This window comes from Thalassophryne amazonica, chromosome 5 (assembly GCF_902500255.1).
Source record: "Thalassophryne amazonica chromosome 5, fThaAma1.1, whole genome shotgun sequence".
Lineage (NCBI taxonomy): Eukaryota > Metazoa > Chordata > Actinopteri > Batrachoidiformes > Batrachoididae > Thalassophryne > Thalassophryne amazonica.
In genome coordinates this window covers 93,521,355-93,540,717 of record NC_047107.1, presented here as the reverse complement: position 1 = coordinate 93,540,717, position 19,363 = coordinate 93,521,355, and the positions used below count along the sequence as shown (strand labels likewise).

Here is a 19,363-nt window from a genome sequence, read left to right as displayed (position 1 = left end):
TCCAGAATATAATCTGAATCTAAATTATTTCATGGAACATTATCCATCTGCTCACCAAATCTGACTGAAAAGTGTTCATTGCTTTTTGAGTTATCCTGCTAACAGCCAGGCAAACAAACAAAAGTGAAAACCTTACAAAAACTACTGTAACAATTATTGCAGATCAATCATTTCCATCTCACCCTGTCCTCTGTGTCACACCAATCTCCATGCAGATCCTCCCTCACCACATCTATAAACCTCCACCTTGGCCACCAGCTTCTCCTCCGGCCAGGTGGTTCCATCATCAGCATCCTATATCCTATCCTCCCTATATACCCTGGGTCTCTCCTCTGCACATGTCCAAACCAACTCAATCTCACCTCTGTGACTGTCTCAAAACCATCCCACCTGAGCTGTCCCTCTGATATGTTCATTCCTAATCTTGTCCATCCTCATCAATCCCAAAGGGAATTGCAACATCTTCAGCTCTGCCACCTCCAGCTCCATTTCCTGTCTTTTTGTTAGTGGCACCGTCTCTGATCCAGTGGTGGTTGTAGTATTTGTGCTGGAGAGCCTCCTGTCCTGTGCACTAACAGCATTTCCTTCTGTAATTTGTGTCTGTATCATGGCCCAAGCAGAGGATCGCCCCTTAGAGTCTGGTCTGCTTGAGGTTTCTTCCTCAGAGGGAGTTTGTCCTTACCACTGCTGCTCTGGGGGTTAGTAAGGTTAGACCTTATTTGTGTGAAGCGCCTTGAGGAAACTCTGTTGTGATTTGGCGCTATATAAATGAAAATAAATTGAAAATTGAAAAAAAATTGATTTTTGTTAGTTTTCCATGTTTTTTCCCTATGTTTTCCAAGTACAATAACTTTAAAAGCAGGAAATTAGAGGTCATCCATGTCTTTATGTCAAGACAATCCTGCAGTTTAGCTAATTGGTGTGTGTCCTCTGGCTTCATGGATAGATAAAGCTGGGTATCATCTGTGTAACAATGAAAATTTAAGCAATGCTGTCTAATAATACTGCCTAAGGGAAGCATGCATAAAGTGAATAAAATTGATCCTAGCACAGAACCTTGTGGAACTCCATAATTAACCTTAGTCTGTGAAGAAGATTCCCCATTTACATCAACAAATTGTAATCTATTAGATAAATATGATTCAAACCACCGCAGCACAGTGCCTTTAATACCTATGGCATGCTCTAATCTCTGTAATAAAATTTTATGGTCAACAGTATCAAAAGCAGCACTGAGGTCTAACAGGACAAGCACAGAGATGAGTCCACTGTCTGAGGCCAAAAGAAGATCATTTGTAACCTTCACTAATGCTGTTTCTGTACTATGATGAGTTCTAAAACCTGACTGAAACTCTTCAAATAGACCATTCCTCTGCAGATGATCAGTTAGCTGTTTTACAACTACCCTTTCAAGAATTTTTGAGAGAAAAGAAAGGTTGGAGATTGGCCTATAATTAGCTAAGATGGCTTTTTAAGTAATGGTTTAATTACCGCCACTTTAAAAGCCTGTGGTACATAGCCAACTAATAAAGATAGATTGATCATATTTAAGATCGAAGCATTAATTAATGGTAGGGCTTCCTTGAGCAGCCTGGTAGGAATGGGGTCTAATAGACATGTTGATGGGACAAATTGATGCCGATGTCTCACTGGACCAAGAACCATCATTTCAGTCTTATCAGAGTAGGAAGTTTCTAGACATCCAACTTCTCACTGCTGCAAGGCAATCTTCTAAGGATTTTATGTGAACGAGATTACCAGCAGTTATCGGCATGTATAACTGAGTATCATCTGCATACCAGTGAAAGGTAATCCCAAAATGCCGCAATATGTGCCCAAGGGGTGCTATATAAAGGGAGAAAAGCAGGGGGCCTAAGACAGACCCCTGTGGAACCCCAAATTTCACGTCACTAAGGTTAGAGGTAGTGTTACTGTACAAAACACAGTGAGAACGACTGGTCAAGTATGACGTCAGCCATGCAAGGGCACTCCCAGTAATCCCAAAATGATTTTCCAGCCTATCAAGTAGAATATGATGATCCACTGTATAAAATGCAGCACTGAGATCTAACAGCAACAGAACCGTAGTGGTGTCCGAATCCACTGTAAGCAGAAGATCATTCACCACTTTAGTGAGAGCCGTCTCTGTGGAATGATATTTTCTAAAAGCAGACTGCAGTGGCTCAAAGAGATTATTCTCAGTAAGATAGTCTACGAGCTGCCGTGACACCACTTTTTTAGAATTTTAGAGAAAAATGATAGATTTGATATCGGCCAATAGTTTGTCAATACACTAGGGTCAAGATTAGGTTTCTTAAGTAATGGTTTAATCACTGCAGATTTGAAACATTTAGGAACAGATCCAGAAGATTAATAATTTCGAGCACAGTCGGCCCAAGAGTGTGCCACAGGTCCTTAAAAAGTTTTGTTGGTATAGGATCAAATAAACAGGTTGTGCTTTTTGTTGACATTACGAGTTTTGTCAGCATGCCTAGTGCGATGCTGTTAAATTCTGTAAATCTAGGTCATACCTCAGTAGTGGCGCCCACATCAATAGCAGGGTGTAGTGGCTGGATTAAGGCATGCCGGGATATGTTTAACCTGATGTCTTCTATTTTCTTCCCAAAGTAATCCAGGAAATCTTGTGCTGTAATTTGTATTCTTTGAAAAGTGTTAATTTGCTTGTCATATTATTTAAATTTATAAGAATAATTTCTTAGGCATCATTCTCCAATTGTAATATGAGGAAGTGCTGGCAAAATAATCATCAGTTATTATTAATCTGGCATCACTATGAGGTATTTGATTAATACTATACTGTTGGTCAAAGATAATCACTAGCAGTATATTAGTGTTGAGTATTAAGAGACAAAGCTGAGTGCTGTTGAGCAAGACAGCCAATATGGATTGTGCAGAGACAGGACTCGCACATGAGGATGACAATGCCAGAACCACACACGTACAGAATGTGGGTGTGTGTTCCTCACCTAACGGGAAGCTGATGTGATCACACATGCCAAGCAGTTGAGCAAAGTACACACTGTTCTCCGTGGCTAAGGGACCGAGCTCATTCATTCTGATTTGGAGACAGAGAGGGAAGATACACCAACAGCTCATTTTTGAATAATAGCTTAACACAAAACTGATCCAAAGTGTGTGTTTGTGTTTTCAACACAACTGGCAGTCTACCTCTTCAAGGTGTATTTCACTGTGTCCTCATTATGTGAAGCCACCATGACACTGGCATTCTTACGGAGCACGATTTCATCTAGCACAAAATCCAGACACCTTCCATTCACACACACACACACACACACACACACACACACACACACACACACACACACACACACACACACACACACACACACACACACACACACACACACACACACACATTAGGCAGTTAATGGTGATATCATTAAAGGTATTGTGCATTTAGCCATAATGGAAAATTAAGAAAAAAAAACCTGTTGTCACGGCCGTGTCTGTCCGTGGCGCCATCCCCAAGACACAGAGGAATTTCGCTCAAACTTGGTGGGTAGTGAATACAATCAATGGACCCACTTCTTACAACATGGGGCATGTCAAGATCATAGGTAAATCAGAGGTCATCATCTGTTGTCCATGCTGACATCAGACTTGGTGGATGATGTCAGTCGACTGTCCTCTCGCAATAAGGTCATACCTTGGTCACAGGTCAAACATAATCAGAGGTCGTGTTGTGGTTTGCCCCTGGTCTGCTGGTTTGTCTTTGTGTTTGCAGGTGAAGTTGAGGTGGAGCTGCTGGGTGACGTTGCCACAGGTGTATCTGCTGTGGGTTGCTCGTGGGCCCCGCCCCATCTGTCAAGTCAGCACGTGAAGTGACAGAACGGTGTCTCACAGCTGATTTACATTCTGCTGAGTGTGAGCTTCACAGCTGAATCTCATGGCAGCTCATCTTCATTCTGGATTTAACCTTGGAGCTTTGACTGGTTCGGGGTCAGAATCTTTCTCCTAACACGACCTGAAGAACCTCCGCGTTCTTCCTGGTTGGAACCGGGTTGCCACAGGCACCCAGCTGTGCCATGCCATCACTCTCAGCCGGTAACGTCCTCTTATGTTTTGTTTTGGCTTTGTTTGGGCGTTCCGCCGTCACTAATGAAGCTCTGCATTTTTCCTAGCTTTGAGCCTCCAAGCTCATTATTTTTTTCCTGTCATGTTTTTTTCCAATCTGGAGTCTCCGCGCTCCGTATTCTTGTCTTAAACCCTCCGCTATGGGCTCCCATGTCCAGGCGCAGTTTGTAATTCGCCGTGTGTTTTTTCCACTGCCACTTCCAAGCGCAGTATATGACTCCTCGTGTTTTTCCCTCCCGGGGTATTCCAGACTTTAGTGAGCACTAGAGTGGAGCTTCCAGGCCCTGATCTTAATTAGTGGTGATTTCCCTGGCAAATGCTCAGGCTTAATTTAGTCTTATTATCTTTGCGAGTTTTTCCAGTCCAGAGTTAACCATCAGTGTATTTCTTTGGGATTGTAATGGTTAAGTAATCAATAACTACAACCCCTGGCAAAAATGATGGAATCACCGGCCTCGGAGGATGTTCATTCAGTTGTTTAATTTTGTAGAAAAAAAAGCAGATCACAGACATGACACAAAACTAAAGTCATTTCAAATGGCAACTTTCTGGCTTTAAGAAACACTATAAGAAATCAGGAAAAATAATTGTGGCAGTCAGTAACGGTTACTTTTTTAGACCAAGCAGAGGGAAAAAAATATGGACTCACTTAATTCTGAGGAATAAATTATGGAATCACCCTGTAAATTTTCATCCCCAAAACTAACACCTGCATCAAATCAGATCTGCTCGTTAGTCTGCATCTAAAAAGGAGTGGTCTCCAACACCTTGGAGAGCTGTTGCACCAAGTGGCCTGACATGAATCATGGCCCCAACACGAGAGATTTCAACTGAAACAAAGGAGAGGATTATCAAACTCTTAAAAGAGAGTAAATAATCACGCAATGTTGCAAAAGATGTTGGTTGTTCACAGTCAGCTGTGTCTAAACTCTGGACCAAATACAAACAACATGGGAAGGTTGTTAAAGGCAAACATACTGGTAGACCAAGGAAGACATCAAAGCGTCAAGACAGAAAACTTAAAGCAATATGTCTCAAAAATCGAAAATGCACAACAAATGAGGAATGAATGGGAGGAAACTGGAGTCAACATCTGTGACCGAACTGTAAGAAACCGCCTAAAGGAAATGGGATTTACATACAGAAAAACTAAACAAAACCCATCATTAACACCTAAACAGAAAAAAAAACAAGGTTACAATGGGCTAAGGAAAAGCAATCGTGGACTGTGGATGACTGGATGAAAGTCATATTCAGTGATGAATTTCGAATCTGCATTGGGCAAGGTGATGATGCTGGAACTTTTGTTTGGTGCCATTCCAATGAGATTTATAAAGATGACTGCCTGAAGAGAACATGTAAATTTCCACAGTCATTGATGATATGGGGCTGCATGTCAGGTAAAGGCACTGGGGAGATGGCTGTCATTACATCATCAATAAATGCACAAGTTTACGTTGATATTTTGGACATTTTTCTTATCCCATCAATTGAAAGGATGTTTGGGGATGATGAAATCATTTTTCAAGATGATAATGCATCTTGCCATAGAGCAAAAACTGAAAACATTCCTTGCAAAAAGACACATAGGGTCAATGTCAAGGCCTGCAAATAGTCCGGATCTTAATCCAATTGAAAATCTTTGGTGGAAGTTGAAGAAAATGGTCCATGACAAGGCTCCAACCTGCAAAGCTGAGACACGCTTTATCCCCTGTTTACAATGGGGTACTCAGGTCAAAGGAGTTTCAGTCTTTTGTTCATGGTAATGAGTCATTCACGTCATCAGGAGAGTCATCAAGGGAGCCATCAGGAAAGGCATCCATCCCATCATTAGGAGGGACAGCTGCCCTATCATTAGGAGAGTGCTAACGAGAGCACAAAAGTTGCTAATTAGAGCTATTGTTTAGTCACTAGCCTATAGCAGTCTGCCTCTCAGTAGGAGGGGTCTGGTTAGGTTTAAAACTCCAGCTTTTGCTGGCTTCTATTCATTCATCTCTACAAGAGTCAGACAGAAGTCAGACTTCCAGAGCAAGAATTTTAGCTGAGGAGGCTTCTACGATTTGAAGCGAAACGTTCTCGCATCAAGCAACCCAGTCCAGTAGAAGATTCAAGCTTCTCTACTATGGAAACCACCTGGACAACTGAGAGCCTACACAGAAATATTTATGTTAGTATTAATTTCCATGTATAGGTGTGCACCTGCACATTCTCACCAGCCCTCTCATCTCCCTTGCAGTCTTCCAGCCCCAGTAGCTCCACAGGCTCACTTCACCTGGTCTGTGTCCAGTCAGTCCTTGGTCCCAGTCCTGTATGTTCCTGGATCTGGTCCTGGTCTCCTGTTGGTCCCAGTCCTATCAGTTCCTGGTTCCAGTCCAGTTGCCCCGTCTGTCCTGTCTACTGCGCAGTTCTCCCTTGTTTGGTTCAATAAACGTTTGGTTGTTCCTCATGTGTCTGCCTTACTGCTCCTGCACTTGGGTGCAACACGCAAACCCGGTCCCCAACCATGACAGGTCATTGTCTACTGTCTGTGGCAGTACCTCCTAAACACAAACTGCAAAATTAATCAAACTGGGTGGAAAATAGGGATGGGTACTGATAAGATTTTATCGATATTGATTCTTCTTATCAATCCGACTGCTTATCGATATCTCTTGTGAATTTTCTGTGTACTAAAAGTAGGCTTTACAGGTTTTCTATGTCAACATTTTATTGAGTCTTAAAGTAAATGATTATGAAATCGGTCACTGGATCCTTGATCTCTGGACATAAATAAATAATAAATAAAATCTGTAGTTTTTGTCAAAAGCATTTCCTTTCAGACATTTTGGCATCAATGTCTCTCCGTACCGCTGAGCTCAGCCGGCTGCTGCACATCAGCACAGGACATGTCATTTTGGGAGGAAAAAAAAAAGTTTTGATCGATTGCAGTTTGTTTGTATTACAACATTTGGAAAGAGGTGTCATTTGATTTAAATGGTGTTTCGCTTTGAATTTATTAATTCTGACTAGACTGTATCGTTCTAACTTGACTTGGCAGAGAGCCGCGCAGCGTTTCGAGCTGTGTGAACAGAAGGGAGGATGATTCTCGTTTCATTCTCGCAACAAGACAGGATTCCCAGTTAGTGACTTTAATCCGCATAAAAGTGACTCACGATTGACATATTCAGGGATGAAAGTGGTGAAAAACAAAAAAAAGCTGTAACCCAAAATTACCCCCCAACACCACCCACACAAAAATGTTTCAATTCTAGAAGCTCTGAAATGCAATCTGGGACTATTCCAGACAATAAACTGCAGTGAGTGCTGCATCCATTTTGGTGAGAAAAAAAAAACAACTTTCCTTACTCAAATTCACTCCAGTAGTATTCTGTCCTTAGCAGCGGTTTTCTAGTTTGACAGATAGTTCTGGAGGAAATCACTGAAGAAATTAACAAATTGAAAATATGGTTTGACTGAAACAAATTGTCATTAAACTTAAATAAGATGGATAAAACTGAGGTGTAAGACTCACTAGGTGTTCTCAGGAAACATTTATTTCTATATTTATTTATATTCATTGTTAGTTGGTTTTATATTTTCTGTTGTGTTTTTAATCACGTTCTTTTTGTCTCTCTAAAATTATATTGTAGCATTATTAGTTATTATTACTATTATTGTTGTTGCTATTATTATTAATATATAAACGAAAATAAAAAAATTACAATTTGTAATACATTTGACTCTTTTACGACAACAAATGCTGAGCCATTAATTATTATACAGAAAACAAATGTTTTCGCATAATAATAATAATAATGTAATAATAATAATAATCTCAGCACCAAATGTGCTGAGATGTGAACATCTTAATGCTAACTTTAACACTGAAAATGCCATAGACATGCTAACGCGTTAGCATCAGTCCCGTTTTTCAGTTATAAAATATCTATCAACTGTTTCAGAAGACCATAACAGGTCGGTTTAACATAAAAAGGTAAATATTACTCATGGACATATGCTCTTTAGGGTTTTAGTGGGAAAAATTAAGATAAAGAGAAATAAAACAAAGAACCAACGAAGCAGCGGGTCGGATCAATGCTTCATTGCTTCAAGCTTAAAAGACAAGCCATGCTGCATAAACAACTGATTACAGACCCTGCAGGGGTTCTGTAATCCACGCAGAGACATGATCATTTTCCTGATAAACACCCCCCAAAACAACAGCCACTCTGAAAGACCGATAAAGGAATCGTTAAGCAAAAAGGCTATTGATGTCGGTGGATCGAATCATTTCTTAACGATACCCGAAAAGAACCGGTTCTCGATACCCAACCCTAGTAGACAAACTCAGTCAACAGCCTTCTTGCATCACTGGTCATGTCCAGGTCATGGGTCAAAAGTTAAGGTGAAAGGAGTGGTCCTCATCTTAAAATACATTCATGGCCAAATCTCAGGAACAAGGTGAAATACTGAATCTCTTACATAGATTTCTGCTCTCCTTGGGCTAACAAATGTATCAGACCTCTGACATCCATAATGTTACTGAAAAAAAATCAAAGTTGGAAAATTACCTGGTGGCAACTATGCACTACAATCATCTGGATGCTTTCTTGTATGTGAAGAGGGAAATACCGTTTTTAACAGCTGTTTTCAATGCAACTAACTAACCAATATATTTTACTACATGTTAAATACTAGTGTGTTGACAAACTGAACTTTGATTTTCATTAACATGGTATGTTGCAGTAAAAGAAAAAGAACACCTTATTAGGTTTGATCTAAACCTGAAATGTAGACTATACTGCTTTTAAATACACTGCGAACTGTTCCCTGTGAAGGAAGTAAGGAACCATATGGGGATCCAAAATGACATCATGGGAAACCCCAACAACCAAAACAAATATGGCAGCTCTCTTGTGTGGCTATGTATATTTGATTTAAAGTGTGTCATTACACTTGCAAAAATCACATGTTGGTAAAACAAATAATTCTTATCATACAGGTTTTATTGTGTGATGCAGAAGTGCATAAACAATCTCAAAAAAATAAATAATACAAATATTTACCATACAGAAATACAACTCCAATTCCAATGAAGTTGGGACGTTGTGTAAAGTGTAAATAAAAACAGAATACAATGATTTGCAAATCCTCTTCAACCTATATTCAATTTAATACACCACAAAGACAAGATATTTAATATTGAAACTGATAAACTTTGTTTTTGTGCAAATATTTGCTCATTTTGAAATGGATGTCTGCAACACATTTCAAAAAAGCTGGGACAGGGGCACCTTTCCCTCTAGTAAAAGTAAGTCCCTTCAGCTGCTCCCCTGTTTGCACTCGGGATCGTCACAGCAAATCCAAGGTAGATCTGCATGATGAATTGGTACAGGTTTTACGCCAGATGCTCTTCCTGATGCAACTCCACATTACATGGAGAAATGCGGCAGGGGTGGGATTTGAACCCGGAACCTTCTGTACTGAAACCAAGCGCATTAACCCCTTGGCCACCACCCCTGCTCACCTTTCCTTCTAACAACACTCAATAAGTGTTTGGGAACTGAGGACATTTGTTGAAGCTTTGTAGGTGGAATTCTTTCTATTCTTGCTTGATGTACAACTTCAGTTGTTCAACAGTCCGGGGTCTCCGTTGTCATATTTTGCGCTTGATAATGCGCCAAACATTTTCAATGGGTAACAGGTCTGGACTGCAGGCAGGCCAGTCTACTACCTGCACTCTTTTACTATGAAACCACGCTGTTGTAACACATGCAGAATGGAGCTTGGCATTGTCTTGCAGAAATAATCAGGGACGTCCCTGTAAAAGACGTTGCTTGGATGACAGCATGTGTTGTTCCAAAACCCAGATGCAGCTTTCAGCATTAATGGTGCCATCACAGATGTGTAAGTTGCCCATGCCATGGCACTAACACACCCCCACACCATCACAGATGCTGGCTTTTGAACTTTGTGCTGGTAACAATCTGGATGGTCTTTTTCCTTTTTTGTCCGGAGGACACGACATCCATGATTTCCAAAAATTTCAATTTCAATTTATTTTCATTTATATAGCGCCAAATCACAACAGAGTTGCCTCAAAGTGCTTCACACAGGTAAGGTCTAACTTTACCAGCCCCCAGAGCAACAGTGGTAAGGAAAAACTCCCTTAAACAAAAACAATTTGAATTGTGTGCTCATCAGACCACAGCACACTTTTCGACTTTGCGTCTGTCCATTTCAAATGAGCTTGGGCCCAGAGAAGGCGGTGGCATTTCTGGATGTTGTTGATGTATGGCTTTCGCTTTGCATGGTAGAGTTTTAACTTGCACTTGTAGATGTAGCGACGAACTGTGTTAACTGGCAATGGTTTTCTGAAGCATTCCTGAGCCCACGCAGTAAGATCCTTTACATAATGATGTTGGGTTTTAATGCAGTGCCGCCTGAGGGATCGAAGTTCACGGGCATTTAATGTTGGTTTTTGGCCTTGCCGCTTACGTGTAGAAAGTTCTCCAGATTCTCTGAATCTTCTGATTATATTATGGACTGTAGATGATGGAATCCTTAAATTCCTTGCAATTGAATGTTGAGAGACATTGTTCTTAAACTGCTGGACTATTCTTTCATGCAGTTGTTCACAAAGTGGTGATCCTCACCCCACGGCTGAGCCTTTTGGGGATGCTCCTTTTATACCCAATCATGACACTCACCTGTTTCCAATTAACCTGTTCAACTGTGGAATGTTCCAAACAGGTGTTCTTTGAACATTCATCAACTTTTCCAGTCTTTTTTTGCCCCGTCCCAACTTTTTCAAACGTGTTGCAGGATATAGGTTGAAGAGGATTTTCAAAATCATCATATTCTGTTTATATTTACATTTTACACAATGTCCCAACTTCATTGGAAATGGGGTTGTATGAACAAAGGCATTCTACAAGGATTTCTCTGCAGTGCTTTTCAGGTAGTGTCAGTATCAATCATGATGTGTCCCATTTTTTACTGTACCTAGACATCCTTTAGGGCCCCTTCACACATAGTGCAAATTTGGTAGAATTGTGCATTAAGTGCGCATGAAGCAGGAATCATATACAAACCATGTAATGTCATAGCTGCCTCTAAAGCCTCGTACACCTGTTGCTATGACTAGTTGCGCACACCAGCGGCTGAAAGACTGTATGAACGCATTGAACACTCTCGGATCAGGTGTCGGCCAAATTCCAACTGACACGAACGAACATCTAACACCGCTTGCATGGCATTTAGAAAATGTGTGACCAGTCTTACTCTTGGCACAACAACAGACTGCAGACAACAATCGTCGTGTTGGTAGTGAAATTTGTCTAAGTGCCACATGAGTGTGGCTTTGGTGTGAGCGCTAAAAACTGACAGAAGGTGTGACTACGACAGGATCGGCTATGGGGATTTGTCATTGTGGACATCCCAGCTGTGTCTGGATGGACATGGACTAACAACTGACTACTGTGATGTGCATGTGTCTGTTTGCTATCACCAAGTGGACAAAAATAGAAACATATATCACTGTGGCAAGGGGGTGCAACAAGCGAGCACAGGCGCACATGGATAGGCTGCCCCCAGGTTGAAATGGACCATCAGATCATAACACGCAGCAGGCAAGCTCACTGCCACGTCACCCACGCTAGCTCTGTTCCACATGACACGGTGTCCTGTGGCGCACCATCAACAAGACGTGTGTCAGCAGGACATGCGCGTGCGGCCGGCTGAAGACGTGCCAGATGATGTGGACATGAATGAGGCGAGCGAACTGCTTCTCATTCATGTCATTTCATGACTGTACATCAGTGCCCATGGGTCATGTACAGAGGACCAGACGGATCATACTTGTATTGCCGCTTGATAAGAGGTATTAATACAATGTGATGTTTGTATATGGTTCACCGTGTACGAACTCTCGCACCGGGATTGTGCACACCTGCCCGTCAGCGTGATGTTTCGTGGTGCACTAATGTTGAACTGTTTCGCCGTAATCGACCAAACTTCGCACTATGTGTGAAGGGGTCCTTAAGAAAGTCCTAAGTTGGTTTGATGACCCATTGGTGCTGGTGCTTATCCCTGGATTCTGTGGAGTTACCTTTTGTAATTCCATGAAAATGGTTGAAATTCCATTAGTAACATACAAATAAATTATTTTAAAAAATCATACATTGTGATTTCCGGATTTTTTTTAGATTATGTCTTTCACAGTGGACATGCACCTAAGATGAAAATTTCAGACCCCTCCATGATTTCTAAGTGGGAGAACTTGTAAAATCACAGGGTGTTCAAATACTTATTTTCTTCACTGTACATTCCCAATCTCAAGGAAACAACTCATAGGTTAGGTTAGGTCAGGAAAGAGGGGGTGGATTATCAGCCCAGCAGAGCATAGGCCACAAATGGGCCCATTGCTCCCCCCAAAATAAACCTTCTTAGTTAAACCTTTTGGTACCCTTGATAAAGGATACCAGGTTTCTTACATTTAGTTTCCTAATCAAGTCAAGTTCCAAAATAAAGAAACCCAAAAACCTCTGCCTCAGTCTACCCCATGCTGGACACCAGCCCCAAAATAGAGACACGCCTCAGGTTCATCCCCTCAAGCGTTACATACACTGACCTGTTGGAGTTTCATTACCATTCTATGTCTGTTCAAGAGGTTGTGACCTCTGAGAGCCCCAACCACTGTAATTCTACTTCTAGGCAGGCCAACTAGCTCCCTGGAAAACCTTCGGTTTTGGTCCTTCCACAAGCTGTCTTGCCTGCCTGCAGTCACTCAAGCCCTGCCATCGTTTGTGGTGCTGCTTCCTGTTCCAATTCTGGAGGGTGGTCCTCTGCACAGATGTTGACACCCCTACAACGGGCTCTGGACCCACAAATTTAGTTGAGCTCCCTGACTTTGTGAGCCAGTCCACTCTCTCATTACCTGGAATGCCTGTATGACCAGGTACCCACACTACAACTACATCATTAGTGTCTCCCAGTGTGTTAAATGCCTGGGCACACTCCCTCATCATAGCTGATGAGAAGAGTGGCCCTTTAACGGCTCTCATACATGCCCGACTATCTGAGTAAATAAAAACTCTTTAATCCCTAAAATTGAGGTTAATCAGGAGCTCCACACACTGAATGATATCAAACACCTCAGCCTGAAAGATGGTGGTATATCTGCCCAGTGAAAAGCTCTTATCCTGTGTCAAGCCATCATGTTGTATTAACACTCCAGCTCCAGGTTTCCTCCATCAACGATCACTCTGTAAAACAAGTCATTACAGGTGAGGTTGTGTTCAGAGCAGAGTCTGACCATGACTCTCTCCCTGTTATCACTGTACTAAATTTATTCACAAAAGAATATCTTTTTCCTACCTTATCACATGGGAAAGTAATAAGCCAAAGTTCCCCTGATATTCTTTCCCTGATTAGGGGCCTCTTCACAAAGTACGAATAAGAACAACTCAGGGTGACTCATGGCAGAACTGCTCGTATGTGGGTGATTCTTTAACTACAGGCACTATTGGCCTTGTAAATGTAATTTCCACCACACCATTGCCTTACAATATAAAGCGCCTTGGGGCAACTGTTTGTTGTGATTTGGCGCTATATACATGTGCTCTGATGTCACTGTTTATGTCAGCTGCTAGTTTTCTCTGGGCCCCTCCCCAATCAGACCGGGAGTGACATGTTTAGCCGCATGTTCTCCTTGAATTGCTGGCTGTCTGAGTGGTGTCCAAAAAATGAGGTGGGCTTCATAGATAATTGGCAAAGCTTCTGGGGAAAACCTGGTCTTGTTAGGAGAGACGGCATCCATCCCACTTTGGATAGAGCAGCTCTCATTTCTAGAAATCTGGCTAATTTTCTTAAATCCTCCAAACCGTGACTATCCAGGGTTGGGACCAGGAAGCAGAGTTGTAGTCTTACACACCTCTCTGCAGCTTCTCTCCCCCTGCCATCCCCTCATTACCCCATCCCCGTAGAGACGGTGCCTGCTCCCAGACTACCAATAACCAGCAAAAATCTATTTAAGCATAAAAATTCAAAAAGAAAAAATAATATAGCACCTTCAACTGCACCACAGACTAAAACAGTTAAATGTGGTCTATTAAACATTAGGTCTCTCTCTTCTAAGTCCCTGTTGGTAAATGATATAATAATTGATCAACATATTGATTTATTCTGCCTAACAGAAACCTGGTTACAGCAGGATGAATATGTTAGTTTAAATGAGTCAACACCCCCGAGTCACACTAACTGTCAGAATGCTCGTAGCACGGGCCAGGGCGGTGGATTAGCAGCAATCTTCCATTCCAGCTTATTAATTAATCAAAAACCCAGACAGAGCTTTAATTCATTTGAAAGCTTGTCTCTTAGTCTTGTCCATCCAAATTGGAAGTCCCAAAAACCAGTTTTATTTGTTATTATCTATCGTCCACCTGGTCGTTACTGTGAGTTTCTCTGTGAATTTTCAGACCTTTTGTCTGACTTAGTGCTTAGCTCAGATAAGATAATTATAGTGGGCGATTTTAACATCCACACAGATGCTGAGAATGACAGCCTCAACACTGCATTTAATCTATTATTAGACTCTATTGGCTTTGCTCAAAAAGTAAATGAGTCCACCCACCACTTTAATCATATCTTAGATCTTGTTCTGACTTATGGTATGGAAATAGAAGACTTAACAGTATTCCCTGAAAACTCCCTTCTGTCTGATCATTTTTTAATAACATTTACATTTACTCTGATGGACTACCCAGCAGTAGGGAATAAGTTTCATTACACTAGAAGTCTTTCAGAAAGCGCTGTAACTAGGTTTAAGGATATGATTCCTTCTTTATGTTCTCTAATGCCATATAACAACACAGTGCAGAGTAGCTACCTAAACTCTGTAAGGGAGATAGAGTATCTCGTCAATAGTTTTACATCCTCATTGAAGACAACTTTGGATGCTGTAGCTCCTCTGAAAAAGAGAGCTTTAAATCAGAAGTGTCTGACTCCATGGTATAACTCTCAAACTCGTAGCTTAAAGCAGATAACCCGTAAGTTGGAGAGGAAATGGCGTCTCACTAATTTAGAAGATCTTCACTTAGCCTGGAAAAAGAGTCTGTTGCTCTATAAAAAAGCCCTCCGTAAAGCTAGGACATCTTTCTACTCATCACTAATTGAAGAAAATAAGAACAACCCCAGGTTTCTTTTCAGCACTGTAGCCAGGCTGACAAAGAGTCAGAGCTCTATTGAGCTGAGTATTCCATTATCTTTAACTAGTAATGAGTTCATGACTTTCTTTGCTAACAAAATTTTAACTATTAGAGAAAAAATTACTCATAACCATCCCAAAGACGTATCGTTATCTTTGGCTGCTTTCAGTGATGCCGGTATTTGGTTAGACTCTTTCTCTCCGATTGTTCTGTCTGAGTTATTTTCATTAGTTACTTCATCCAAACCATCAACATGTTTATTAGACCCCATTCCTACCAGGCTGCTCAAGGAAGCCCTACCATTATTTAATGCTTCGATCTTAAATATGATCAATCTATCTTTGTTAGTTGGCTATGTACCACAGGCTTTTAAGGTGGCAGTAATTAAACCATTACTTAAAAAGCCATCACTTGACCCAGCTATCTTAGCTAATTATAGGCCAATCTCCAACCTTCCTTTTCTCTCAAAAATTCTTGAAAGGGTAGTTGTAAAACAGCTAACTGATCATCTGCAGAGGAATGGTCTATTTGAAGAGTTTCAGTCAGGTTTTAGAATTCATCATAGTACAGAAACAGCATTAGTGAAGGTTACAAATGATCTTCTTATGGCCTCGGACAGTGGACTCATCTCTGTGCTTTTTCTGTTAGACCTCAGTGCTGCTTTTGATACTGTTGACCATAAAATTTTATTACAGAGATTAGAGCATGCCATAGGTATTAAAGGCACTGCGCTGCGGTGGTTTGAATCATATTTGTCTAATAGATTACAATTTGTTCATGTAAATGGGGAATCTTCTTCACAGACTAAAGTTAATTATGGAGTTCCACAAGGTTCTGTGCTAGGACCAATTTTATTCACTTTATATATGCTTCCCTTAGGCAGTATTATTAGACGGTATTGCTTAAATTTTCATTGTTACGCAGATGATACCCAGCTTTATCTATCCATGAAGCCAGAGGACACACACCAATTAGCTAAACTGCAGGATTGTCTTACAGACATAAAGACATGGATGACCTCTAATTTCCTGCTTTTAAACTCAGATAAAACTGAAGTTATTGTACTTGGCCCCACAAATCTTAGAAACATGGTGTCTAACCAGATCCTTACTCTGGATGGCATTACCCTGACCTCTAGTAATACTGTGAGAAATCTTGGAGTCATTTTTGATCAGGATATGTCATTCAAAGCGCATATTAAACAAATATGTAGGACTGCTTTTTTGCATTTACGCAATATCTCTAAAATCAGAAAGGTCTTGTCTCAGAGTGATGCTGAAAAACTAATTCATGCATTTATTTCCTCTAGGCTGGACTATTGTAATTCATTATTATCAGGTTGTCCTAAAAGTTCCCTAAAAAGCCTTCAGTTAATTCAAAATGCTGCAGCTAGAGTGCTGACGGGGACTAGAAGGAGAGAGCATATCTCACCCATATTGGCCTCTCTTCATTGGCTTCCTGTTAATTCTAGAATAGAATTTAAAATTCTTCTTCTTACTTATAAGGTTTTGAATAATCAGGTCCCATCTTATCTTAGGGACCTCGTAGTACCATATCACCCCAATAGAGCGCTTCGCTCTCAGACTGCAGGCTTACTTGTAGTTCCTAGGGTTTGTAAGAGTAGAATGGGAGGCAGAGCCTTCAGCTTTCAGGCTCCTCTCCTGTGGAACCAGCTCCCAATTCAGATCAGGGAGACAGACACCCTCTCTACTTTTAAGATTAGGCTTAAAACTTTCCTTTTTGCTAAAGCTTATAGTTAGGGCTGGATCAGGTGACCCTGAACCATCCCTTAGTTATGCTGCTATAGACGTAGACTGCTGGGGGGTTCCCATGATGCACTGTTTCTTTCTCTTTTTGCTCTGTATGCACCACTCTGCATTTAATCATTAGTGATCGATCTCTGCTCCCCTCCACAGCATGTCTTTTTCCTGGTTCTCTCCCTCAGCCCCAACCAGTCCCAGCAGAAGACTGCCCCTCCCTGAGCCTGGTTCTGCTGGAGGTTTCTTCCTGTTAAAAGGGAGTTTTTCCTTCCCACTGTAGCCAAGTGCTTGCTCACAGGGGGTCGTTTTGACCGTTGGGGTTTTACATCATTATTGTATGGCCTTGCCTTACAATATAAAGCGCCTTGGGGCAACTGTTTGTTGTGATTTGGCGCTATATAAAAAAAAATTGATTGATTGATTGACTGTTTATCTCCATAGAAACTACCCAAACAATCTTTCATACAAACTGTTTAAAGGGACATTACAGTGTTGTGGTGGAAATTACGGCAATAGTGTGGGACAACTACATTTTGTTTAAAAAAATCACAACAGTTGTATGACACTGAATACCCCAATTATGTTTTGATTATTTTACTGATATTTTATTCAGAGATATTTTAAAACATTAGAAAAACCGTTTCTTTATCATTCATTTTTATCATTGAAGATCAAAAGTCTGGGTGTGGGACAAGCACAAAACGGCAATATTTGCATATAATGATGCTGAAAAAAGGTGAAAAAGTCATCATAGACTACTACAACAAATTTCTTAACACACTTTCATTGTAAAGATAACTATAAAAGTGTGAAATTTCCCCTTTTTTCTGTTTTTCATACAATATGATCAAAGGACATAATAAGTGCCCGTAGTCTAAGAATCACCCATGCGCGAACCACGAAAACATTGAGCCGACGGGCAGGCATGCGCGATGCTGCTGTGACAGTTTGTGCGCACGGAAACAGTGCGAGCAGCTGCAGCACATCGTGCAGCTGCTGTGAAAAAAAAACAAAAAACAAAACAAACAAAAACAAAAAATACATGCCACCCATGGGATTCAAACCTGCGTCTTCCAAAAGCTCTGATTGCCAGCCAGAAACATTCCCACTGAGCTACCACTGCTGTCCTGTAAAAGGTGCGGGAAAATGCCTGATATTAAGAAGGACATGGATGTATTAAAAAAAAAATAATAAAAACCCGGTATTTTATTGAATCCCTCTTACCAAGTGGACAATACAAGTATGATCTGTCTATTCCTCTGCAGATGACCCATGGTTGCAGATTCACATTCAGACTGCCCACTGCGTGTTACGATCTCATGGTCCGTTTCACCTGGGGTAGCCTGTCAATGTGCGTGCTGTGCGCACTCGCTGCAGCCCATTGCAACACCGATATATGTTTTTGTGTATGTCCACATGAGGACCACAAGCAGACACGTGCATCACAGTGGGCAGTTGTTAGTTCATGTCCATCCAAATACGGTACGTCTTCCCCAGCCGTGACATCCAGAACCACAGATCTCCACAGCTGCTCCTGTGGGCGGACACACCCCCTGTCAGTCCAGCGCACAGACCAACGTGTCACTGTGTCTGTTTGCAAAGCCACACTCATGGGGCACTTAGACAAATTCCACATCCAGCTCAACAGTGATCATCTGCTGGCTGGTTTCGTGCTAATAGTGCGAATGGCCACACATTTTCTAAGTGCCATGCGAGCAGTGCCAGATGTTCATGGGTGTCATCCGGAATTTGGCCGACACCTGCCGCGAGAGGGTTCGATGAGCTCTCACAGTGCGCACTCTGTCTTTCAGCCGCTGGTGTGCACAAATAGTTGTAGCAACAGGTGTACCAGGTGTTAGAGGCAGCTATGATTTTTACACATATTGCATACGATTCCTGCTTCATGTGCAATTTGACCATATTTGAACTATGTGTGAAGGGGCCCTAAGATATGACTGGCATCTGCTAGTCTTCGCCACTTACCCAACTGGTGCATCCTTACTGACGTAGAGATTGCCTCTCCAACAATGTAGAGGTCCAGAGGGGCTAAGATCAGCAGCACTTCTAAAGCTGTTGTTGGTGTGGTCCCGAGGGGACTTGTGATGCAAAGGCATGCCACTCACGCCTTTGCATAAAAAACCTCATACTTCACTGTGACTCATTCAACTAAATTTTATCTCCACTTTTACTAATCACCTTCAAATCTAATAAAATAATGATCATATTTTAAAAGAATTTGTTCAGAAAATATACAGATTTTCTCAGAAAAAGTTCCTTACTCCAGCAATTTACAGCAACTTT

At 41.3% G+C, this 19,363-nt stretch overlaps 1 protein-coding gene across 1 annotated transcript in view; it reads right to left on the bottom strand.

The window, feature by feature from the left end:
- The window catches only part of prodhb (proline dehydrogenase (oxidase) 1b), a 69,087-nt gene that overhangs the window by 15,647 nt on the left and 34,077 nt on the right, over window positions 1–19,363 (bottom strand). Inside the window, exons 12-13 of the mRNA XM_034170902.1 lie at window positions 3,190–3,288; window positions 2,988–3,076 (exon numbers count right to left, since the gene is read on the bottom strand). Coding sequence (XP_034026793.1) covers window positions 2,988–3,076; window positions 3,190–3,288 — 188 coding nt within the window. The remainder of the gene's footprint in view (window positions 1–2,987; window positions 3,077–3,189; window positions 3,289–19,363) is intronic.